Genomic DNA, 26,635 nt, shown 5'->3' on the forward strand with positions numbered 1-26,635 from the left:
ATATATATTTGTGATAATATATACCGCTGTAATTTTAATTTCTCAATTGATTCTAATACAAAGTATGTATGAACCAAATAAAAACTAGAGCTCAAGTTTTATTTGCTCAGTTGCTATTTATAATTTTACATAAATATATATATATATATATATTAAAATCTACTTAGCACTGTAAAACTGAGTGTTACTGTTTTATTGCACAGCTTTTTACGTTTTCTCTCTCCATTTAACCTAATTCTGTTCTGCTTCCCCCAAAGAGTGTTGAAGCTGTTGTGCTGCTTCCAGACTCCCCTGAAATCATCTGCCGGGAAAAGCACCCAGAATCTCTTCTCTTTCTTACGGCCGGAAGTAAAGGTGAGTGAAAATGGTGTAACATTTCCCTAACATTACAGCTGTCAAATTTACTTACAGAGACCTTGACGTGGTACCTGGGCTTGTCCCATTTGGCCAGATGCGGTAACTTACTCTTCCAGTTTTGCTTTTAATCTTAGCTGAGAGCTTGTAAGTGAGTGCTGTACTTTCCCTGTGTGGTGTTTTAATTTGTTTTGTAATTTTCCCTATGGTTCTTGCACCCAGACCTGTCTGGTGTTAACTGCCCGTGACTCTGGGGACAGCACAGCTTCCTGTGAGCACCTAGGGCTGAGCATGTTGCAGGGTCATGGGATGTGTACCCAGTCCAGTCTGAGAGTGCAGTCCTATATATATATATATATATATACATATACGAAGAGGTCCCCTCTGTGATCCCCGAAACGTCACGTATCAATAAAATTTACTTTTGTTATAAGCCCAGTGAGTGCGGACCTCTTCGTGTTGATGTATTTTCCTGCTCCTAAAGAGACACCTTGCAGGATTCAGAAATATCATCCTGTAACATGCTACCCAGTGATTGCTGGACCGGTGCTGGAGCTCATTTATTTCTCTTGTAAGGTGTATCCAGTCCACGGATCATCCATTACTTGTGGGATATTCTCATTCCCAACAGGAAGTTGCAAGAGGACACCCACAGCAGAGCTGTTATATAGCTCCTCCCCTAACTGCCATACCCAGTCATTCTCTTGCAACTCTCAACACGCATGGAGGTAGTAAGAGAGAGTGGTAAAAAATAGTTAGTTTATTTGCTTCAATCAAAAGTTTGTTATTTTAAATAGTACCGGAGTTGTGCTATTTTATCTCAGGCAGAAGTAGAAGAAGAGTCTGCCTGAGTTTTCTATGATCTTAGCAGGTTGTAACTAAGATCCATTGCTGTTCTCACATATGTCTGAGGAGTGAGGTAACTTCAGCGGGAGAATGGCGTGCAGTTTATTCTGCTAATGAGGTATGTGCAGTTATAATTTTTTCTAGGATTGGAAATGCTAGAAAATGCTGCTGATACCGGATTAATGTAAGTTAAGCCTGAATACAGTGATTTAATAACGACTGGTATCATGCTTACTCTCAGGGGTATTACCCTTATATAAATACAATATAAAATGTTTGCTGGCATGTTTAATCGTTTTTATATGTGTGTCTGGTGATAAAAATTGTTGGGGCCTAATTTTTTCCACATGGCTGGCTTTATTTTTGTCTAGTAACAGTTTCCTGAGGCCTTCCACTGTTGTAGTATGAGTGGGAGGGGCCTATTTTAGCGCTTTTTTGCGCAGTTAAAATTACAGACTGAGACATCCAGTTTTCCTCAGAAGTCCCCTGAATGCTGCAGGACATCTCAAAAGGGCCTAAAGTCGTTTATTGGGGACGGTAGGAGCCACAGTAGAGCTGTGGCAGTTGATTGTGACTGTTTAAAAACGGCTATGTCGTTTTTTTTTTATCCGTTTTTTGAACTAAGGGGTTAATCATCCATTTGCAAGTGGGTGCAATGCTCTGTTAGCCTATTATACACACTGTAAAAATTTCGTTTGTGTAACTGCCTTTTTTCGCTGTTTTTCAAATTCTGACAAAATTTGTTTCTCTTAAAGGCACAGTACCGTTTTTTATATTTGCTTGTTAACTTGATTTAAAGTGTTTTCCAAGCTTGCTAGTCTCATTGCTAGTCTGTACAAACATGTCTGACATAGAGGAAACTCCTTGTTCATTATGTTTAAAAGCCATGGTGGAACCCCCTCTTAGAATGTGTACCAAATGTACTGATTTCACTTTAAGCAATAAAGATCATATTCTGTCTTTAAAAAATTTATCACCAGAGGATTCTCACGAGAGGGAAGTTATGCCGACTAACTCTCCCCACGTGTCAGATCCTTTGACTCCCGCTCAAGGGACTCACTCTCAAATGGCGCCAAGTACATCTAGGGCACCCATAGCGATTACTTTACAAGACATGGCGGCAGTCATGGATAATACACTGTCAGCGGTATTAGCCAGACTACCTGAATTTAGAGGTAAGCGAGATAGCTCTGGGGTTAGACGAGATACAGAGCATACTGACGCTTTAAGAACCATATCTGATACTGCCTCACAATATGCAGAAGCTGAAGAAGGAGCGCTTCAGTCTGTGGGCGATATTTCTGACTCAGGAAAGATACCTGATTCTGATATTTCTACATTTTAAATTTAAGCTTGAACACCTCCGTGTATTGCTCAGGGAGGTTTTAGCTGCTCTGAATGACTGTGACACAATTGCAGTGCCAGAGAAATTGTGTAGACTGGATAAATACTTTGCAGTGCTGGTGTGTACTGATGTTTTTCCAATACCTAAAAGGTTTACAGAAATTATTACTAAGGAATGGGATAGGCCAGGTGTGCCGTTCTCTCCACCTCCTATTTTTAGAAAAATGTTTCCTATAGACGCCACCACACGGGACTTATGGCAGACAGTCCCTAAGGTGGAGGGAGCAGTTTCTACTCTTGCAAAGCGTACTACTATCCCTGTCGAGGACAGTTGTGCTTTTTCAGATCCAGTGGATAAAAAGTTAGGTTACCTTAAGAAAATGTTTATTCAACAAGGTTTTATCCTACAGCCCCTTGCATGCATTGCTCCTGTCACTGCTGCTGCGGCGTTCTGGTTTGAGTCTCTGGAAGAGGCTTTACAGGTAGCGACTCCATTGGATGACATACTTGGCAAACTTGGAGCACTTAAGCTAGCCAATTCTTTTTTTTATGATGCCATTGTTCATTTGACTAAACTAACGGCTAAAAATTCTGGTTTTGCTATACAGGCGTGTAGGGCGCTGTGGCTTAAATCGTGGTCAGCTGACGTTACTTCAAAATCTAAGCTGCTTAACATTCCCTTCAAGGGGCAGACCCTTTTCGGGCCTGGTTTGAAGGAGATTATTGCTGATATCACTGGAGGAAAAGGTCATGCCCTTCCTCAGGACAGGTCCAAATCAAGGGCCAAACAGTCTAATTTTCGTACTTTTCGAAACTTCAAGGCAAGTACGACATCAACTTCCTCTAATGCAAAACGAGAGGGAACTTTTGCTCAGTCCAAGACGGTCTGGAGGCCAAACCAGACCTGGAACAAAGGTAAGCAGGCCAAAAAGCCTGCTGCTGCCTCTAAGACAGCATGAAGGGACGGCCCCCTATCCGGTAACGGATCTAGTAGGGGGCAGACTCTCACTCTTCGCTCAGGCGTGGGCAAGAGATGTTCAGGATCCCTGAGCGTTGGAAATTATTTCCCAGGGATATCTTCTGGACTTCAAAGCTTCCCCCCCAAAAGGGAGATTTCACCTTTCACAATTATCTGCAAACCAGATAAAGAGAGAGGCATTCTTACACTGTGTACAAGACCTCCTAGTTATGGGAGTGATCCATCCAGTTCCAAAGGAGGAACAGGGACAGGGTTTTTACTCAAATCTGTTTGTAGTTCCCAAAAAAGAGGGAACCTTCAGACCAATTTTGGATCTAAAGATCTTAAACAAATTCCTCAGAGTTCCATCATTCAAGATGGAAACTATTCGTGCAATCCTACCTATGATCCAGGAGGGTCAATATATGACTACAGTGGATCTAAAGGATGCTTATCTTCACATTCTGATACACAAAGATCATCATCGGTTTCTCAGGTTTGCCTTTCTGGACAGGCATTACCAGTTCGTAGCTGTTCCCTTTGGATTAGCTACAGCCCCAAGAATTTTCACGAAGGTTCTAGGGTCGCTTCTAGTGGTCCTAAATCCACGGGGTATATCAGTGGCCCCTTATTTAGACGACATCCTGATACAGGCGTCAAACTTCCAAATTGCCAAGTCTCATACGGACATAGTACTGGCATTTCTGAGGTCGCATGGGTGGAAAGTGAACGAGGAAAAGAGTTCTCTATCCCCACTCACGAGAGTTTCCTTCCTAGGGACTCTGATAGATTCTATAGAAATTAAGATTTACCTGACGGAGTCCAGGTTATCAAAGCTTCTAAATTCCTGCCGTGTTCTTCATTCCATTCCGCGCCCTTCGGTGGCTCAGTGCATGGAAGTTATCGGCTTAATGGTAGCGGCAATGGACATAGTGCCATTTGCACGCTTACATCTCAGACCGCTGCAACTATGCATGCTCAGTCAGTGGAACAGGGATTACACAGATTTGTCCCCTCAACTAAATCTGGATCAAGAGATCAGGGATTCTCTTCTCTGGTGGCTATCTCGGGTCCATCTGTCCAAAGGTATGACCTTTCGCAGGCCAGATTGGACAATTGTAACAACAGATGACAGCCTTCTAGGTTGGGGTGCAGTCTGGAACTCCCTGAAGGCTCAGGGATCGTGGACTCAGGAGGAGACGCTTCTTCCAATAAATATTCTGGAACTGAGAGCGATATTCAATGCTCTTCAGGCTTGGCCTCAGTTAGCAACTCTGAGGTACATCAGATTTCAGTCGGACAACATCACGACTGTGGCTTACATCAATCATCAGTGGGCTAATTCATTGGGCAGAGATTCACTCTTGCCACCTATCAGCTATCCATATCCCAGGTGTAGAGAACTGGGAGGCGGATTTTCTAAGTCGACAGACTTTTCATCCGGTGGAGTGGGAACTCCATCCGGAGGTGTTTGCACAATTGATTCATCGTTGGGGCAAACCAGAACTGGATCTCATGGCGACTCGACAGAACGCCAAGCTTCCCTGTTACGGATCCAGGTCCAGGGATCCCAAGGCGACGCTGATAGATGCTCTAGCAACGCCCTGGTTCTTCAACCTGGCTTATGTGTTTCCACCGTTTCCTCTGTTCCCTCGACTGATTGCCAAGATCAAGCAGGAGAAAGCATCAGTGATTTTAATAGCGCCTGCGTGGCCACGCAGGACCTGGTATGCAGATCTAGTGGACATGTCATCCTTTCCTCCATGGACTCTGCCTTTGAGACAGGACCTTCTTCTTCAGGGTCCTTTCCACCATCCAAATCTGATTTCTCTGAGACTGACTGCATGGAGATTGAACGCTTGATTTTATCAAAGCGTGGCTTCTCCGAGTCAGCCATTGATACCTTAATACAGGCACGAAAGCCTGTCACCAGGAAAATTTATCATAAGATATGGCGTAAATATCTTTATTGGTGTGAATCCAAGGGTTACTCATGGAGTAAAGTCAGGATTCCCAGGATATTATCCTTTCTCCAAGAAGGTTTGGAAAAAGGATTGTCAGCTAGTTCCTTATAGGGACAGATTTCTGCCCTGTCTATTCTTTTGCACAAGCGTCTGGCAGATGTTCCAGACGTTCAGGCTTTTTGTCAGGCTTTAGTTAGAATCAAGCCTGTGTTTAAACCGGTTGCTCCGCCATGGAGCTTAAACTTGGTTCTTAAGGTTCTTCAAGGTGTTCCTTTTGAACCTCTTCATTCCATAGATATCAAACTTTTATCTTGGAAGGTTCTTTTTCTGGTAGCTATTTCCTTGGCTCGTAGAGTCTCCGAGTTATCTGCCTTACAATGTGATTCTCCTTATCTAAATTTTCCATTCGGATAAGGTAGTCCTGCGTACCAAACCTGGGTTTTTACCTAAGGTGGTATCTAACAAGAATATCAATCAAGAGATTGTTGTTCCATCCTTATGTCTTAATCCTTCTTCAAGGAAGGAACGTCTATTACACAATCTTGATGTGGTTCGTGCGTTGAAGTTTTACTTACAAGCTACTAAAGATTTTCGGCAAACATCTGCTTTGTTTGTTGTCTACTCTGGACAGAGGAGAGGTCAAAAGGCTTCGGCAACCTCTCTTTCTTTTTGGCTAAGAAGTATAATCCGCTTAGCCTATGAGACTGCTGGACAGCAGCCTCCTGAAAGGATTACAGCTCATTCTACTAGAGCTGTGGCTTCCACTTGGGCCTTTAAAAATGAGGCTTCTGTTGAACAGATTTGCAAGGCGGCGACTTGGTCTTCGCTTCACACTTTTTCAAAATTCTACAAATTTGATACTTTTGCTTCTTCGGAGGCTATTTTTGGGAGAAAGGTTCTACAGGCAGTGGTACCTTCCATTTAAGTACCTGCCTTGTCCCTCCCTTCATCCGTGTACTTTAGCTTTGGTATTGGTATCCCACAAGTAATGGATGATCCGTGGACTGGATACACCTTACAAGAGAAAACACAATTTATGCTTACCTGATAAATTTATTTCTCTTGTGGTGTATCCAGTCCACGGCCCGCCCTGTCATTTTAAGGCAGGTAATTTTTTTCATTTAAACTACAGTCACCACTGCACCCTATGGTTTCTCCTTTCTCTGCGTGTTTTCGGTCGAATGACTGGATATGGCAGTTAGGGGAGGAGCTATATAACAGCTCTGCTGTGGGTGTCCTCTTGCAACTTCCTGTTGGGAATGAGAATATCCCACAAGTAATGGATGATCCTTGGACTGGATAAACCAAATAAATTGTGTTTTTTCTTCTTAATTAGTCACTACAGAGATAAGATACAGTAAGTGAAGACGTTTTGAAGAGTTGTCTCCCTGGATTGCAAAACTTTGTAAAATTTAGAAATTGCAAATAAAATTACAGTTTACAATGCTTTTAAACCTGTTAGTTTGCAAGAATATATTTTGTAATGCAGAGCGTAATAGGACATTTTAATGAAAATTAGTATCATTTCTTAATTCATCAGAGCATCTAATTATTACACAAATGTCTCTACAATGAGATTAAAAACTTAGTAAGTTTGTGCAACATCTACCAAGCTGGTCCTTAGCAGGTCTCTGTCGGTGATTGGTGGCTACATGTGTATCCTGCTCTGATTGGTCTATCAGTATGATTTATCAGCATGTCCTTTTCAAGAACAGCAACATATTGTGTCCCCCCCCCCCCCCCCCCAAGTGGGAGTTTAACCTCTTTGGGGGAGTTAAAAACGCACTTCCATTTAAGATTGTCGTACATTTAGCAAATCTACAAAAAAAGATTTATTGTGTTCCTTCTTCGGAAATTCATCGCTCTCATCTCCTGCTTGTTATTACAGGTATTTTGCGTGTGTGGGATGCTGCCTCTTCAAAATGCGTTTATAGTCAGACTCTTCCGCACATTGCGAAAGGTAATTCTGATGAGGAGACCAATGAACACAGCTTGACCCACTGTCTGCTTCTCCCTGACCAGCAGCAGATCGCTACAGTCACTGCTGAACACAACATACTGATGTACGATCTACAGAAATTACAGCTGAGAAAACAGGTATGACTTGGGAGGAAAACAAACAAGTTTGGTCCTACCCGATGTAGAATGGTACACATCCCATGTCAATGGGAAACTCAGCCCTGGGTACTCACAGACAGCTGCACAGATTTCAATAAACCCAGGCAGTTGTCTCCAGACCATAATACACATAGAGAGAAGCGCACTCTCAGGAATTACTTATCGGCTTGATCTATGGCGATTTACCACCTGGGTGCAGCTTCTTTTTAGCCCAGTAATACTTTTCACAGAGACGATCTCTCCTATAGTATATCAGTCTGATCTCCTCTATTATCGGTGTGTATTCTCTTTGTGTGAGTAAACTCCAGACCAGTCTGGGTGCAAAGCCCATAGGGAAAATGACAAAACAAAAATATTAACACAAGACAAAGAAATTCTGGCACTCTCTGGCAAGCACACAACTAGATTAAAAGCAAAATGGAAGAGTAAGTTGCAGCATTTGGCAAAATGATAATAGGCCCAGGACCACAACAACGCCTCTTCCTCCCTATGTCCCCGAACCTACAGCCACAAAATGCATCGAAACTCATTATTCACTCTTTCTATTTCCAAGTAATGTACTAGTTGATTTACATAATCTGTGAAGCCCAGTGTTGTGCCTGAACTACAAAAATAGCGCATGGAAATTAATAATCATTTGCGCCCAATAGGTTTTCTGAGTACGCATTGACACTAGTGTTACACATACAGTGTGTGCGTGCGTGCATGCGCGTGCTTGCACATGTTTTGATCTCAGAGCACACTGGTTGCATGAACATTTTTTTAAATAAGAGAAAATGGTTAACTGTGCTATTCCCAAACGTCTATGAAAAGGTTGGGTTGAGGGGTTTGGATGAATCGTGTTCGTAAACTTGCCCACCCTATAGGTGAGTTCTAGTCTAATGCATTTAAATATGTGATGCACTGAAAATGACTTGCACTGTGCACACAAACCTTTGTGGTGCTTGCAATCTATATGGAACACCTTTAAAAAGAGCATGGGTGGGATAGTTTAATCCTTCCACTTACAAAACGTTCTTATACATAATACAAGTGGGTAGCAGTGAGATAATACAGGAGAAACAAGAAAAATAAAAAAAGCTTGTGCTCATAGTTCTTTTGTTGTATTTTTAACTCTTTCCTGCCAGGACTTATTTGTCTAAACAAAGTAAAAATTGAAATGACACAATCGTTCATGCCATCCTAACGGCGCTAAAGCCCAGTGTAGTTAGGGCAGCATGGAATGTCCTAACGGTGGGAAGGCGTTGTTAGTGCTTTATTATATGTAGTAAAATTTTAAAATGTCAGAGGCATCGTAGTATTTTTATTGTGTGCGTGTTATGTTCTTATTTTATGGCACACACATCTGAACTGTTTTCCTAATGTTGTACATTTTTGTGTGTGTGTATATGTGTGTGTGTGCGCGCATGCACAGCATTTTATGATTCAGAAATAACACTGACTGTCACCTTTGATTTCCAGTTTGCAGGATATAATGATGAGGTGCTAGATGTGAAGTTCTTTGGCCCCTCCGATTCCCATATTGTGGTGGCCACCAACAGTCCACAGCTTAAAGTATTTGAGCTAGCTACTTCAAACTGCCAGATTCTCTACGGGCATACAGGTGAGTACTAGGTACAGACTGGTTTGTATATATATATATATATTCAATGTAAATATTTGCATAGGAAATTAGTACATCTAGGCAAGTATCCCTGCAAGCGGGGATACTTGCCTAGATGTACTAATTTCCTATGCAAATATTTACATTGATTTAATTTTGAGACATGGAGGATTTTAATTTCAGTTTTTTATCTCCCCCCATAATTTTAATGAAATATATATATATATATATATATATATATATATATATATATATATATATATATATATATATATATATATATATATATATATATATATATATATGTATGTGTGTGTGTAATTATGAAATAAAAATTCTGCGTTTCAATTTCCTTTAATGTTTGTAATCAAATTTAAATAATTCTGAAAATACTGAGAATTAAGACATATATAGAGGCAACACTCAATGAAAGATACTGTGGGTAATTTTGGTGGTTATTATTTTGTTTGACACTGATGTTGGTCAGAAGCTTAGGGCTTATCCAGTTCTTAGGGACTAGTAAAAAGAATAGTGTCATAACATTGCACTAAACTTTAAATGTTTTGCCTATTTTTATTGTAATTGAAATCTGAAAAGTGCAGTTTTTCTAGTGTCCCAAAGAGAGACATAAGTGCATTCCATGGAATTCAGAACGCTGACCCTTCTACATGCTACACAGTGATTGATGTGTGCAGAAAGTCATTTGTATCTGTCCCTTACTGGCAAGAGCATAGGAGATAAGATTATCATTCTTAAGAGTATTTTCAAAGGCTGTTGGAGCTTGAGGAATGGGGCTGTGAAACCCTAGTCTAGCACTTGCAGATAATATTGATCTAATCTGCTGTGCTGTAGTGTTTCCAGCTGTTTTCATTTCACATTTTAGTCTGTGCTGCAAATAACGTTATGTGTATCCAGGACCTGTGTCTTTTGGTTTGATACACTATATGGGCAAAAGTTTGTAGACGCCCCTACTAGACATTGTCAGTACAAGGGGTCGGACTGAAGAACACAGTGACGTTAAACGTGGCATTGTCATAGGATGCTATCTTTGTCCCAAGTCAGTTTGTGAAATATCTACTACACAACAAGATCTGCCTCAGTCAGCTGTAAGTGCTGTTATTGTGAAGCAGTAGTGTCTACAAGGAACAGCAGCCCAGCTTCAGTGTTAGACCTTACAAACTCACAGAGGGGGGGGGGGACACGTGCATAGTGCGTAATAAAACCATCTTTCTTTCATGTAATTAACAAGAGTCCATGAGCTAGTGACGTATGGGATATACATTCCTACCAGGAGGGGCAAAGTTTCCCAAACCTTAAAATGCCTATAAATACACCCCTCACCACACCCACAAATCAGTTTTACAAACTTTGCCTCCAAGGGAGGTGGTGAAGTAAGTTTGTGCTAGATTCTACGTTGATATGCGCTCCGCAGCAAGTTGGAGCCCGGTTTTCCTCTCAGCGTGCAGTGAATGTCAGAGGGATGTGAGGAGAGTATTGTCTATTGAATGCAGTGATCTCCTTCTACGGGGTCTATTTCATAAGGTTCTCTGTTATCGGTCGTAGAGATTCATCTCTTACCTCCCTTTTCAGATCGACGATATACTCTTATATATACCATTACCTCTACTGATTCTCGTTTCAGTACTGGTTTGGCTTTCTACAAACATGTAGATGAGTGTCCTGGGGTAAGTAAGTCTTATTTTCTGTGACACTCTAAGCTATGGTTGGGCACTTTATTTATAAAGTTCTAAATATATGTATTCAAACATTTATTTGCCTTGACTCAGAATGTTCAACTTTCCTTATTTCCAGACAGTCAGTTTCATATTTGGGATTATGCTTTAATTATCATATTTTTCTTACCTCAAAAATTTGACTTTTTTCCCTGTGGGCTGTTAGGCTCGCGGGGGCTGAAAATGCTTTATTTTATTGCGTCATTCTTGGCGCGGACTTTTTTGGCGCAAAAATTCATTTCCGTTTCCGGCGTCATACGTGTCGCCGGAAGTTGCGTCATTTTTTGACGTTATTTTGCGCCAAAAATGTCGGCGTTCCGGATGTGGCGTCATTTTTGGCGCCAAAAGCATTTAGGCGCCAAATAATGTGGGCGTCTTATTTGGCGCCAAAAAATATGGGCGTCGCTTTTGTCTCCACATTATTTCAGTCTCATTTTTCATTTGCTTCTGGTTGCTAGAAGCTTGATGTTTGGCATTTTTTTCCCATTCCTGAAACTGTCTTATAAGGAATTTGATCTATTTTGCTTTATATGTTGTTTTTTCTCTTACATATTGCAAGATGTCTCACGTTGCATCTGAGCCAGAAGATACTACAGGAAAACCTCTGCCTGCTGGATCTACCAAAGCTAAGTGTATCTGCTGTAAACTTTTGGTAGCTATTCCTCCAGCTGTTTGTATTAAATGTCATGACAAACTTGTTAATGCAGATAATATTTCCTTTAGTGATGTACCATTGCCTGTTGCAGTTCCCTCAACATCTAAGGTGCAGAATGTTCCTGATAACATAAGAGATTTTGTTTCTGAATCCATAAAGAAGGCTTTGTCTGTTATTTCTCCTTCTAGTAAACGTAAAAAGTCTTTTAAATCTTCTCTCTCTACAGATGAATTTTTAAATGAACACCATCATTCTGATTCTTTGGACTCTTCTGGTTCAGAGGATTCTGTGTCAGAGATTGATGCTGATAAATCTTCATATTTATTTAAGATGGAATTTATTCGCTCTTTACTTAAAGAAGTACTAATTGCTTTAGAAATAGAGGATTCTAGTCCTCTTGATACTAATTCTATACGTTTGGATAAGGTTTTTAAAGCTCCTGCGGTTATTCCAGAAGTCTTTCCTGTTCCTAATGCTATTTCTGCAGTAATTGCTAAGGAATGGGATAGATTGGGTAATTCATTTACTCCTTCTAAACGTTTTAAGCAATTATATCCTGTTCCGCCTGACAGATTAGAATTTTGGGACAAAATCCCTAAAGTTGATGGGGCTATTTCTACCCTTGCTAAACGTACTACCATTCCTACATCAGATGGTACCTCGTTTAAGGATCCTTTAGATAGAAAAATTGAATCTTTTCTAAGAAAAGCTTATCTATGTTCAGGTAATCTTCTTAGACCTGCTATATCATTGGCTGATGTTGCTGCAGCTTCAACTTTTTGGTTGGAAACTCTAGCGCAACAAGTAACAAATCGTGATTCTCATGATATTATTATTCTTCTCCAGCATGCTAATAATTTCATCTGTGATGCCATTTTTGATATTATTAGAGTTGATGTTAGATTTATGTCTCTGGCTATCTTAGCCAGAAGAGCTTTATGGCTTAAGACTTGGAATGCTGATATGGCTTCTAAATCAACTCTACTTTCCATTTCTTTCCAGGGAAATAAATTATTTGGTTCTCAGTTGGATTCTATTATTTCAACTGTTACTGGTGGGAAAGGAACTTTTTTACCACAGGATAAAAAGTCTAAAGGTAAAAACAGGGCTAACAATCGTTTTCGTTCCTTTCGTTTCAACAAAGAACAAAAGCCTGATCCTTCGTCCTCAGGAGCAGTTTCAGTTTGGAAACCATCTCCAGTCTGGAATAAATCCAAGCCTGCTAGAAAGGCAAAGCCTGCTTCTAAGTTCACATGAAGGTACGGCCCTCATTCCAGTTCAGCTGGTAGGGGGCAGGTTACGTTTTTTCAAAGAAATTTGGATCAGTTCTGTTCACAATCTTTGGATTCAGAACATTGTTTCAGAAGGGTACAGAATTGGTTTCAAGATGAGACCTCCTGCAAAGAGATTTTTTCTTTCCCATGTCCCAGTAAATCCAGTGAAAGCTCAAGCATTTCTGAATTGTGTTTCAGATCTAGAGTTGGCTGGAGTAATTATGCCAGTTCCAGTTCCGGAACAGGGGATGGGGTTTTATTCAAATCTCTTCATTGTACCAAAGAAGGAGAATTCCTTCAGACCAGTTCTGGATCTAAAATTATTGAATCGTTATGTAAGGATACCAACGTTCAAGATGGTAACTGTAAGGACTATATTGCCTTTTGTTCAGCAAGGGAATTATATGTCCACAATAGATTTACAGGATGCATATCTGCATATTCCGATTCATCCAGATCATTATCAGTTCCTGAGATTCTCTTTTCTAGACAAGCATTACCAATTTGTGGCTCTACCGTTTGGCCTTGCTACAGCTCCAAGAATTTTCACAAAGATTCTCGGTGCCCTTCTGTCTGTAATCAGAGAACAGGGTATTGTGGTATTTCCTTATTTGGACGATATCTTGGTACTTGCTCCGTCTTTACATTTAGCAGAGTCTCATACGAATCGACTTGTGTTGTTTCTTCAAGATCATGGTTGGAGGATCAATTTACCAAAAAGTTCTTTGATTCCTCAAACAAGGGTAACCTTTCTGGGTTTCCAGATAGATTCAGTGTCCATGACTTTGTCTTTAACAGACAAGAGACGTCTAAAATTGATTACAGCCTGTCGAAACCTTCAGTCTCAATCATTCCCTTCGGTAGCCTTATGCATGGAAATTCTAGGTCTTATGACTGCTGCATCGGACGCGATCCCCTTTGCTCGTTTTCACATGCGACCTCTTCAGCTCTGTATGCTGAACCAATGGTGCAGGGATTACACGAAGATATATCAATTAATATCTTTAAAACCGATTGTTCGGCACTCTCTAACGTGGTGGACAGATCACCATCGTTTAATTCAGGGGGCTTCTTTTGTTCTTCCGACCTGGACTGTAATTTCAACAGATGCAAGTCTCACAGGTTGGGGAGCTGTGTGGGGATCTCTGACGGCACAAGGAGTTTGGGAATCTCAGGAGGTGAGATTACCGATCAATATCTTGGAACTCCGTGCAGTTTTCAGAGCTCTTCAGTTTTGGCCTCTTCTGAAGAGAGAATCGTTCATTTGTTTTCAGACAGACAATGTCACAACTGTGGCATACATCAATCATCAAGGAGGGACTCACAGTCCTCTGGCTATGAAAGAAGTATCTCGAATTTTGGTTTGGGCGGAATCCAGCTCCTGTCTAATCTCTGCGGTTCATATCCCAGGTGTAGACAATTGGGAAGCGGATTATCTCAGTCGCCAAACGTTGCATCCGGGCGAATGGTCTCTTCACCCAGAGGTATTTCTTCAGATTGTTCAAATGTGGGGGCTCCCAGAGATAGATCTGATGGCCTCTCATCTAAACAAGAAACTTCCCAGGTATCTGTCCAGATCCCGGGATCCTCAGGCGGAGGCAGTGGATGCATTATCACTTCCTTGGAAGTATCATCCTGCCTATATCTTTCCGCCTCTAGTTCTTCTTCCAAGAGTAATCTCCAAGATTCTGAGGGAATGCTCGTTTGTTCTGCTAATAGCTCCGGCATGGCCTCACAGGTTTTGGTATGCGGATCTTGTCCGGATGGCATCTTGCCAACCATGGACTCTTCCGTTAAGACCAGACCTTCTGTCTCAAGGTCCTTTTTTCCATCCGGATCTGAAATCCTTAAATTTAAAGGTATGGAGATTGAACGCTTGATTCTTGGTCATAGAGGTTTCTCTGACTCTGTGATTAATACTATGTTACAGGCTCGTAAATCTGTATCTCGAGAGATATATTATAGAGTCTGGAAGACTTATATTTCTTGGTGTCTTTCTCATCATTTTTCTTGGCATTCTTTTAGAATACCGAGAATTTTACAGTTTCTTCAGGATGGTTTAGATAAGGGTTTGTCCGCGAGTTCTTTGAAAGGACAAATCTCCGCTCTTTCTGTTCTTTTTCACAGAAAGATTGCTATTCTTCCTGATATTCATTGTTTTGTACAAGCTTTGGTTCGTATAAAACCTGTTATTAAGTCAATCTCTCCTCCATGGAGTTTGAATTTGGTTTTGGGAGCTCTTCAAGCTCCTCCGTTTGAACCTATGCATTCATTGGACATTAAATTACTTTCTTGGAAAGTTTTGTTCCTTTTGGCCATCTCTTCTGCTAGAAGAGTTTCTGAATTATCTGCTCTTTCGTGTGAGTCTCCTTTTCTGATTTTTCATCAGGATAAGGCGGTGTTGCGAACTTCTTTTGAATTTTTACCTAAAGTTGTGAATTCCAACAACATTAGTAGAGAAATTGTGGTTCCTTCATTATGTCCTAATCCTAAGAATTCTAAGGAGAAATCATTGCATTCTTTGGATGTTGTTAGAGCTTTGAAATATTATGTTGAAGCTACGAAATCTTTCCGTAAGACTTCTAGTTTATTTGTTATCTTTTCCGGTTCTAGGAAAGGCCAGAAAGCTTCTGCCATTTCTTTGGCATCTTGGTTGAAATCTTTAATTCATCTTGCCTATGTTGAGTCGGGTAAAATTCCGCCTCAAAGAATTACAGCTCATTCTACTAGGTCAGTTTCTACTTCCTGGGCGTTTAGGAATGAAGCTTCGGTTGACCAGATCTGCAAAGCAGCAACTTGGTCCTCTTTGCATACTTTTACTAAATTCTACCATTTTGATGTATTTTCTTCTTCTGAAGCAGTTTTTGGTAGAAAAGTTCTTCAGGCAGCGGTTTCAGTTTGAATCTTCTGCTTATGTTTTTTGTTAAACTTTATTTTGGGTGTGGATTATTTTCAGCAGGAATTGGCTGTCTTTATTTTATCCCTCCCTCTCTAGTGACTCTTGTGTGGAAAGATCCACATCTTGGGTAGTCATTATCCCATACGTCACTAGCTCATGGACTCTTGTTAATTACATGAAAGAAAACATAATTTATGTAAGAACTTACCTGATAAATTCATTTCTTTCATATTAACAAGAGTCCATGAGGCCCACCCTTTTTTGTGGTGGTTATGATTTTTTTGTATAAAGCACAATTATTCCAATTCCTTATTTTATATGCTTCGCACTTTTTTTCTTATCACCCCACTTCTTGGCTATTCGTTAAACTGATTTGTGGGTGTGGTGAGGGGTGTATTTATAGGCATTTTAAGGTTTGGGAAACTTTGCCCCTCCTGGTAGGAATGTATATCCCATACGTCACTAGCTCATGGACTCTTGTTAATATGAAAGAAATGAATTTATCAGGTAAGTTCTTACATAAATTATGTTATCGTTTGTTGCATCACTCACTCATAGAGTTCCAAACTGCCCATGGGAGCAACATTGGCACAAAAGCGGTTTGTCAGAACTTTGATGAAATGGTTTCCATGGCTGAGCAGCTGTACATATTCCTGTTATCCACATGCACAATGTCAAGCGTCGGCTGGAGTGGTGTAAAGCTGTCACTGCACTCTGGAGCAGTGCAATTGTGTTCTCTGGAGTGATGAATCACGCTTCATTATCTAGCAGATGTCAGGAGAATGTTACCTACCAGAATGCATAGTGCCTACTGTAGAGTTTGGTGCAGGAGGGATAATGGTCTTGGGCGGTTTTTCAGGGTTTGGATTAGGCACCTTAGTTCCAGTTAAGGGTAATTTTAATGCTACAGGTTACAAAGACATTTTTGGCAATTGAGTGCTTCCAACTTTGTGGCAACAGCTTGGGAAGGGCCTCTTTCCTGTTCCCCCTAGGCACAGAGCGAGGATCATGAAGATATGGTTTGAGGAGTCTGGTGTGGAGGAAATCAAGTGACCTGCATATAGTCCTGACCTCAACCCCACTGAACACATATGGGATGGAGTAGAACGCAGATTGAGACAGCGCTAATCGTACATCCGTATCTGACCTCACAAATGCTCACTTGGCTGAATGAGCACAAAGTCCCACAGACATACTCTAAAATCTATTGGAAATCTTTCCCAGAAGCGTTGTGGCTGTTATAGCTAGAAAGCGAGGGCCAACTCCATATAGGTGTGTTGGTCAGGTGTCCACATACTATTAACCATATAGTGTATTAAAGGACCAGTCAACACAGTATATTTGCCTAATCAACAAATGCAAGATAACAAGACAATGCAATAGCACTCAGTCTGAACTTCAAATGAGTAGTAGATTTTTTTTTCTGACAATTTTAAAAGTTATGTATTTTTCCACTCCCCCTGTACCATGTGACAGCCATCGGCCATTCACAAATGCATACACGTACCATGTGACATCCATCAGCCATTCACAAATGCATACACACTTATTCTTGCACATGCTCAGTAGGAGCTGGTGACTCAAAAAGTTTAAATATAAAAAGACTGTGCACATTTAGTTAATTGAAGTAAATTGGAAAGTTGTTTAAAATAGCATGCTGTATCTGAATAATGAAAGTTTAAAGTGTCAGTAAACCTAAAAAATAATGTTATAATTCTGCATATAGTGCTGCACTTAATGTTATGGCGCGGTCGGGCCGGGCTGTGACTATACAGTTGGCCCGATGCGCTGTGTAAAAAAAACTGACCTGCTCAGCAGAGAGCGGGTCTGTAAAACCGGCATATTTTTAAAAAATTCAAATGGGAAAAAAAGCTTTTATACCAATAGCACTAAAATAATGTTATATAATTCTGAACTATGTGCAGAATTATACAACATTATTTTTTAGGTTTACTGTCTCTTTAATTTTGATTGAGTGTCCCTTTAACTCTGTGTAATTTTGTGTTGCACTAGCAGCCAAATCCACAAGGTGTCAGCATTTCACTTTTTGTGTTAGGGGAACGGGGAAACTTGAATTAGAAAATACGCAATAATATTATTTATTTTCTTAACCTGTGTATGATTAATCATCAGCATTAATTACCTGGAGTGGCTGTAATATTTAAGATTTCATTGATAAAAAGCAGGTTGCATAAATTGTTTGAGTTATTCATTTAAGATCCAATATATTTGCAGCAGTTCATAAAGAACAGCAATTACATGAAAGACTTTTCCAGGCAGAGCTGATGTTCCTGCTGCTGAGAATGTATAATTTGGTACACAAAGTAAAGGCATTGCTACAGATCTCGGGGTCCATCAGTTTCCCACGTGTGTCATATTGGAGTATGAGATGGTTGCTTTAGGGCAGTGTTTCCCAAACCCAGTCCTCAGGACCCTTACTCATGCCAGATATTCATGATATCTTAACTAGAGCACAGGTGAAATAATCAGCTGATGGGTGAGAGCAGGTTAGTAACCATGGTTACTGATCAGCTGATTATTTCACCTGTGCTCTAGTTAAGATATCATGAATATCTGGCCTAAGCAAGGGTCCTGGGGACTGGATTTGGGAAACACTGCTTTAGGGTATATGAGGTTTAGATGTTAAAGAGATATGAAACCCAAAATGTTTTATTTTGGGATTCAGATAGAGCAATCAATTTCAAACAACTTTCTATTTTACTTCTATTACTTTATCTTAGTTCTCTTGGTATCTTTTGTTGAAAAGCGGAAATGTATGCTTAGGAGCCGACCCTTTTCTAGAGCACTAGATGGCAGCAGTTTTGCAAGAATGTTATCCATTTGCAAGAGCACTTTTATTGGCAGCACTATTTCCTGTCATGTAGTGCACCAGATGCCTACCTAGGTATCTCTTCAACAAATAATACCATGGCAACGAAGCAAATTTAATTATTAAAGTAAATTGGAAACTTTTTAACATGGTTATGTTCTGTCTGAATCACAAAGGAAAAGTTTTGGTTTTCTTATCCCTTGAAATGACATTAAAGACGCACAAAACCAAAATTAAACTTTAATGGTTCTTAAACCATTTAATTTTAATATAATTTTCCCATTTACTTCTTTTATCAAATTGACTTCATTTTCTTGGTATGCGTTTGTTACATAGAATATCTAGGTATGCTCAGAAACAACAATGCATTACTCGAAGCTAGATTGTCATTGGCTCACCAGATGTGTTCAGCTAGCTCCCAGTAGTGAATTGCTGTCCCCAAGCTGACTTCAACTATGTGTTTACCCCAGGGCTCGACAAATCCAGGATCCAGGGAGCCACTGGCTCCTAGAATTTTACCCCTGGCTCCTAACTTTTTGGGTTATTCTTCATATATCTTTATTCAACTACCACTGTTTGGCTCCTAATTTTTAAATAGATTTCTCGAGCACTGGTTTACCCTCTTTCAGGGGTTAAACACATAGTTTTATGCAAGTAATAGCGCAATAATATAAATAATGTAACATATTAGAGCATTTTATGTTTAGGAGTGTATGTCCCTTTAAAATTGGATTTCATTTCCCATATTGGGCTCGATTACCTGCCTACGACTGCAGGTTCTCACAAGAGAAACTGCAGTCTGTATTTATCAAGCAGCGGTCATCAGACCGCTGCTTCCCTAACCTCTTCTCCAACTCTTAGGTGGAGAATTTCAATCTCTCCGGTCTCTTCCAACAGGGGAGATTGACAGCTCCTGCCCACACGTGATTGACTGTGCGCGGACAGGGGGCCAGATTGCACGCAAGCGCAAAATAGCGTTAATGTGCAATGTTGGATTCCACCAGCGGATTGCTGCCTGCCAGAGGTGAGCTGGGGCAGACGGGGTGAATATGTACGCCCCTGTCAACGCTAGCTTGATAAATCTAACCCATTTTGTTTAATAATCTATACACTAATAGCGTTTGTAACCTCGTCTGTCAGTGTTGCCAGTTGCGCACACATACTCAAAGGAATGTTGGCAGCGTGAGGCAGCCAAAAGAATTCACCTGGATGCAGCGAAGCTATTTCGGAATCCACCAGGATGCAGTGAAGGCAAACGTAGCATTACAAAAAACCTAACCACCCACAATAAGTATTAAAAAAAACACACAAAAAAACCCTAACCGTCCGCAATAAGTAATAATAAAAAAAAAACTTACTGCCCGCAATAAGTATTTAAAAAAAAAAAAAACTGCTCTTTTGCAAATTGCCCAATAAACCCTAATCTAAAAAAACAACCCCCCCCCCCCCCCAAAAAAAAAAATTAAAAAACAAACAAACGGACCTCCGCGCCGCCTTAGCTGTGGATGAAGATGATGGACCCGCCCTGGAAGAAGACCTTCTGAAATCGTGAGTACCTATTTGGGGCTTTAGTGTTAGTTTTTTATTTTTTTTATTTTGGGGGGTTTGATGATTTCTTTAGGGCAATGCCCTACAAAAAGCCCTTTTAAGGGCTATTGGTAGTTTAGTATTAGATTAGGGTGTGTGTTTTTTTTTTTTTTTTTTTTTTTTTTATAGGGGTATTAGTTTAGGTTTCATTTTATTATTTTGGATAGCTTTGTTTATTTTTTTCTGTAGTTTTACTTTATTTTTTGTAGCTTGGGGGGTTGCATTTTTAACACATAGACTGCCCTCTAGGCAGGCTTATCAACTAGTGTGTAATAAAGCAATTTGCATTCTACGATTGCTAATTATTTTGCCTATATTTCCTGCGGTTTAACTCTAAACATTTTGGCTGGGAATGAATAATGCAGTATCTTGATGCATGACCCTCGAATAATTGACACTACTATTGCTTGATCAGGGAAGGAATTCATTTATATCTGTCTGTAACTTCTGTAACTGACCACAAGATAAGATTAGTGATTGGTGGATATGTGCGTATACTGTTTCTGATTGGCTCAATGGCTGAGTGCTTTTCAGGAGCACAACTTTAAAGGGGCAGTGTACACCAATTTTCATATAACTGCACGTAATAGACACTACTATAAAGACTTTTAAAAACTTACTTAGAAGCTCCCAGTTTAGCACTGTTGATGAGGTTAAGCTGGGACACCCACTGAAATGGGCTGAGAAAGCAGGAAGAGCAGACACCTCCCCCCTCCTCCCTTACATATGAGAAGACCATTACACAAACAGGAGCAAGCAGAAATCTGTAGACATCAGTATACATCTACAACTTTGGGGCTTGGTTAGGAGTCAGCACAATGTTATTGCTGTTACTGTTATTATTGTTACTAAAACACTCCCAGATGGGCGATATAAATGGATCATCTACAAAACATTTATGCAAAGAACAATCTAGTGTACAGTGTTCCTTTAGCTTTGTGTTTAGTCCATTTGCAGGAATTACAGTTCTCTGATGCGCACTTCTGTAAATGTATTATTGGTAATGAAATCCAGCCCACTACTCGAGTTGTCATATGGGAAGAAGAACCTTTTAAACGGTTTCCTGTACTCATACACTATATTTGTTGTTTGTTCACAGAGACTGTTCTTGCCTTGGATGTGTTTAAGAAGGGCCTGCTGTTTGCCAGTTGCGCCAAGGTAAGTGCCCTCCTCTCCATATCACCCGGTAGTGACGTAGAGACCTATTGTTGATTCTGGTTAATAGAAACATTTTATGGTCTTATCTATTTATTTTTTTTACATTTTAATCATCTATAGAAACACACTCTTCTGCTGTTATTTATCTGTAGCAGTGGCTTTGATTGGCATATGTGTGTAGCCTACAACCACTAGATAGCTCCCCAGTAGTAGTAACAAAGTAAATTTGATGATAGAAATACATTTTAAAAACTGTTTAAAATTGCATGCTGTATCCATGAAAAGTTTAATTTTGACTTTTCACTTCCTAATATCAATTCTTCATGTGTGTATAAGTAACCATTTCATATAAATTTCTGCAATTGTATAATTCACACTCTTTAAATATTTGTTTTTTGAATGTTCTGTACGTGAAATCATTTCATGTCATTCTGACCGATATCTGAGAGTTCCTCTTTTCAATTCTTCATTTCTTTTTCACTGTCGTCTAAGCTAAATGATTTATGATGCTGACAAAACTGTGCTGCGCGTGTAAATATGATTATTTTTAACCAAAGGAATAAGGAAATTTGTGTGGAATAAATGCAAATCTTTAGAATTTAGTTCTTTAATCTGTTCTATGCAATGAGGAAGTGAAGTCTAAACAGTGGCACAAAACGCCATCTAAAGCACTTACTACACTGTCGTCTTTCTGTTGTTAGTGCATGAACGCTAACATTGTTCTTTTATGATTCAGCTAGAGTGTGCGTCTTGGTATCCTTTGTTGAAGGGGCAGCAATGCACTGCTGGGAGCTAGCTGTACAAATATGGTGAGCCAATGACAAAAGATATATATGTGCAGGCACCAATCGGCTAGCTCCCAGCTTCTGAGCCTACCTAGGTGTGCTTTTCAGTGAAAGATACCAAGAGAAGAAAGCAAATTAGATAAATGAAATGAATTAGAAAGTTGTTTAAAGGGACATAAAACCAAACATTTTTCTTTCATGATTCAGATAGAAGATACAATTTTAAACAACTTTCCAATTTACTTCTATTATCAAATGTTCTTTGTTTTCTTTGTTGAAAAGCAGTTATGTAAGTTCAGGAGCGTGCACGTGTCTGCAGCACTAGATGTCAGCAGTTTTGCAACAATGTTATACATTAGCAAGAGCACTAGATGGAAGCAAGATTTCCTGTCATGTCGTGCTGCAGACATGTGCACACTACATATCTAGGTATCTCTTCAACAAAGAATAACAAGAGAACAAAGCAAATTTGATAATAGAAGTAAATTGGAAAGTTTTTTTAAAAAAATTATATTCTCTGATTCACTAAAGAAAAATGTTATGTTTCATGTCCCTTTAAAATTGCATGCTTTTTCTGAGTCATAAAATTTAAATTTTTTGTTACTGTCCCTTTAAGTGGAGTCTTGTGCTCCTGTTTAGACTTTAGTAATTGAAGGAGCATCTCCTGGGAGGCTGCAGCAAGGAGTTGTTTTTTGGGGGGTTTTTTTGTTAAAGGGACACGTAACCCTACATTTTTCTTTCATGATTCAGATAAAGAAAACAGTTTTAAAAAAACTCTCCAAATTACTTCTTTTATTAAATTTGCTTTGTTCTCATATTATTCATTTCTGAAAAGATATCTAGATAGGTAGCGTGCATAAATCTGTAGAACTGCATGACAGGAAATAGTGCTGCCATCTAGTGCTCTTGTTAATGTATTACATTGTTGCAAAAACGATATGTTATATCTGAATCTTGAAAGAAAAATGTTGGGTTTTATGTCCCTTTAAACTGTTTTGCATACATTTCTGTGTGTTGTCTATATTGTATACTTCTAGTGAAGTGGTCTGGGGGAGAAAGTCCAAGGATTAAATTTTAAGTTTTGATTCAGTTGTTAATTCACCTTATCCATCACTATTTTAGTAGTCTTTCTTTTGTCTTACTGTAGAATATGATATCAGCTAAGCCTAAACATTTTAAAAACAAATTAACATTTTGTTTGCTGCAATCATTTTTTACTAAAGATTTCGCCAGACCACTCACCTCGCTAGCAATGGTCATTATGCAAGTAAAAAATACATGGTTTTGCAGTTATTTGCTAAAGACAATTAGGAAATGTTATGTGGTAGGGTTAGCCTTGACAAGACTGCAGTGTGCATTTACAGTTCCCAGAGTTAGAAAATCCACTATTTTTATAGCTATAGTACATAAAAACTGGGCAACAAAATAAGCAAAGTAATACTGCAAAGTTGTTTTACTAGACATAATAAACATTTTATGTTAAAACCCCAGTGTGTTTACTGTCCCTTTAAACTAGGGATGCACCAAAATTTCGGGCGAAAATTGCATTTTCGGTTATTTCTGTTTTTGTTTTTCTTTGCCTGCTATTTTCAGTTAAACATAACCACATATTTCAAATTTGATGCTAGCCGTGAGCTGCTGTTTGAGTTCATTTCTTGGCTTACTGTTTTGCATATAATTTTCTTGGACTATACTTTATTTGGATAATTGGTAAAAACTGTTAAATCTGATTGTTACACAGAACTAAATACATAATAATACAGTATATTAGAGCTGCAACAACTAATCGGCATAATCGATAATAATCGATTCTGAAAATAGTTGTCAACGAATCTCATAATCGATTAGTTGGTTTGCAATTAGTTGGTCTGTGCATGGCACCAGCTTCTTAACACTCCAATGAGCTCCTGCCTTAGAATAAAGGACGTCTACAGACATTTCACTTTTCACTTTTTTAGGACAGTATAAGTTTCTTTTTAAGTTTACAACTACTCCTGTCTTATGTGCAACCCAGAAATAAAATGGGAGTCATAATTTGGATTGTTTATATTAAATCAGGTGATTTGGGACTATGCTTTGCATGATTTAGTGCCAAGCTTGTTATTTACACCTAACCCTAGATTGATGACATTTGTTATATAAATTGATGTTGTTATTACCTGTTTACACAATTTGTAATGGATCGTTTGCTATTGCTGATTATATGTTCTCTATAGATAAATGTGTAAGGCTGTGTCCTGTTACTGATATATAGGGGACGATTTACCAACAGTCAGGCAGACATGATCCGCTGTAGCGATCATGTCCGCCCGACATCGCTGAATGCTGACAGCATGTGGACACGTTGACATTTTTGCATTTCAAGGCAAAGTTTCTGCAATAGTGAATAGCAGAATGTTATAAACAGTTGTAGTCTACTTACTAGTTCTACCTCTTTTCAAACAGTTTGTGATTTTGTTTTGCTTAATTATAAAAATTTGTTCTGCTGCTTAAAAAATTGGACCAACAGTTGTGTTAATGTAAAGTTTTAGTCTGAAGTTTATATTTATAACACTCAGTATGTGGATTTTACTTTAAATATAGGAAAAAAATATTTATTTATTTTATATCCGATTAGTCGATTAATCGAAAAAATAATCGCCCGATTAATCGATTATGAAAATAATCATTAGTTGCAGTCCTAGAGTATATTGATATTTAATATTGTTTTAAGTAGGGGTGCAGAAACATTTTGGCCGATAATGGCATTGTTTTTTGCCTGTTTTTTTTTAATGGTAAAATTGTGTAACATATTATTGTTTTAAGATATTTTTGTCCAATTTTAGTGTTACTTTCAATAAAAGTGTAGTTATTTTATTGGCTTGCAGTTTTTCAATTCAGATTCATTTATTAAATAGTAATTCTGGGGAAAAAAAACAACCTAATATTTGAAAATAATTTAAAAAAAATATTCGGTTTCGGTTTTCGACCAAGTGCATCCTGGATTTTTGGGTTCGGTTTCGGTCCAGAATTTCCATTTCGGTGCATCACTACTTTAAACACGTAACTAATGCCCCACTAAGGTCCGTAACGCATTGCAATCCAAGATCTCTTGGAACCATTTTTGGTTCAGAACCCTGGGTAGCGCTTGCTGATTGGTGGTTACATTTAGCTTACATTCCTGCTTTTCAAATAAAGATACCAAGAGAACGAAGAAAATTTGGTAATAGGAGTAAATTAGAAAGTTGCTTAAAATTGCATGCTCTATCTGAATCATGAAGAAGAAAAAAATGGATTTCATGTCCCTTTTAACAGTTAAAGGGATAGGATGGTCAAAATGGGGATGGGGGCAATTCAATTTTAAATAGAAGCATTTTTTTGCAATATACTTTCATTTAAGAAATACTTTTAGTAAAAATGATGACTGTTTCATCGGCATACCCACATACGCTACGTGTGACAAGAGGATCAGGATTTAAACACAATAGCTGCTCGAGCTGGTGGTGTGAATGGCGTCAGTGAAGACTTTGTTTCTTTCATACACTGATAACTGTAAGAAGAAGTGATGTTTAAATGCTGGTGCACAGTGGGGCTCACAGGGATATGTGTGTATGCCGCGTCAAAACAGTTATAACTTTTACTGGAAGCATTTTTGCTGGTGGAAATATAATGCAAAAATTCTTCTATTAAAATGTAAATGCACTTATGCACATTTAACATTTGACCTATCGCTTTAAATTCATATGCTGCTCCTAATTGTAACTCCTGTTTAGGATATTACTAGTGAGACAATTTTGTCTTCTAAATTTATATATGTGTTTAACACCTTTTGTAGAGGTTTACCAATATTAAAATGCTTTAATGAATTAAAAAAAAAAAAATATATATCTAAGAATGTTGATTTCATCTTGTGGTTATTTGAGCTTTAGCAGATGTATATTTTTTTTTATTTTGGATATTACATATTTATTGTAAATGATCAGGAATATGAACTTCGATATTAGTCTTAATACTTAATTTCCTATCATTTTGAAACATCGTTCTCTGTGGTTCTAACCTCTGTCTCACATGTTGCAGGACAATACTGTACGTATTTGGCGCATGAATAAGCACACTGGAGAGGTGGTGTGCATTGGGCTTGGCAGCGGGCACACCAATGCTGTGGGAACCATCTCATTTTCAAGGTATATATAAACTGAAAGGGACAGTCTACTTGAAAATGTTTATTGTTTATTACCCATTCCCCGGTTTTGCATAACCAACACTGTTATATTAATATACTTTATAGCTCTGTGATTACTTTGTATCTAAGCCTCTGCAGACTGCCCCTTTCTCTCAGTGCTTTTTACAAACTTGCATTTCAGCCAATTAGTGCTGACCCGTAAATAACTCCATGCAAGTTGGCACAATGTTATCTATATGGCACACATAAGCCAGCACAGTCTAGCTGTAAAAAGCTTATACAATTCACTGAGACAAGAGGCGGCCTTCAAGGGCTTAGAAATCGGCATACGAGCGTTCCTAGGTTTAGTCTTCAACAAAGAATAC

The 26,635-nt window shown here is 39.0% G+C and overlaps 1 protein-coding gene across 1 annotated transcript in view; it reads left to right on the plus strand.

Annotated features, from left to right (window-relative positions):
- The window catches only part of TBL3 (transducin beta like 3), a 132,935-nt gene that overhangs the window by 33,397 nt on the left and 72,903 nt on the right, over nt 1–26,635 (plus strand). The window contains exons 9-13 of the mRNA XM_053694484.1: nt 258–354; nt 7,355–7,563; nt 9,046–9,187; nt 21,265–21,323; nt 26,165–26,271. Coding sequence (XP_053550459.1) covers nt 258–354; nt 7,355–7,563; nt 9,046–9,187; nt 21,265–21,323; nt 26,165–26,271 — 614 coding nt within the window. The remainder of the gene's footprint in view (nt 1–257; nt 355–7,354; nt 7,564–9,045; nt 9,188–21,264; nt 21,324–26,164; nt 26,272–26,635) is intronic.

This window comes from Bombina bombina, chromosome 11, assembly GCF_027579735.1.
Source record: "Bombina bombina isolate aBomBom1 chromosome 11, aBomBom1.pri, whole genome shotgun sequence".
NCBI lineage: Eukaryota > Metazoa > Chordata > Amphibia > Anura > Bombinatoridae > Bombina > Bombina bombina.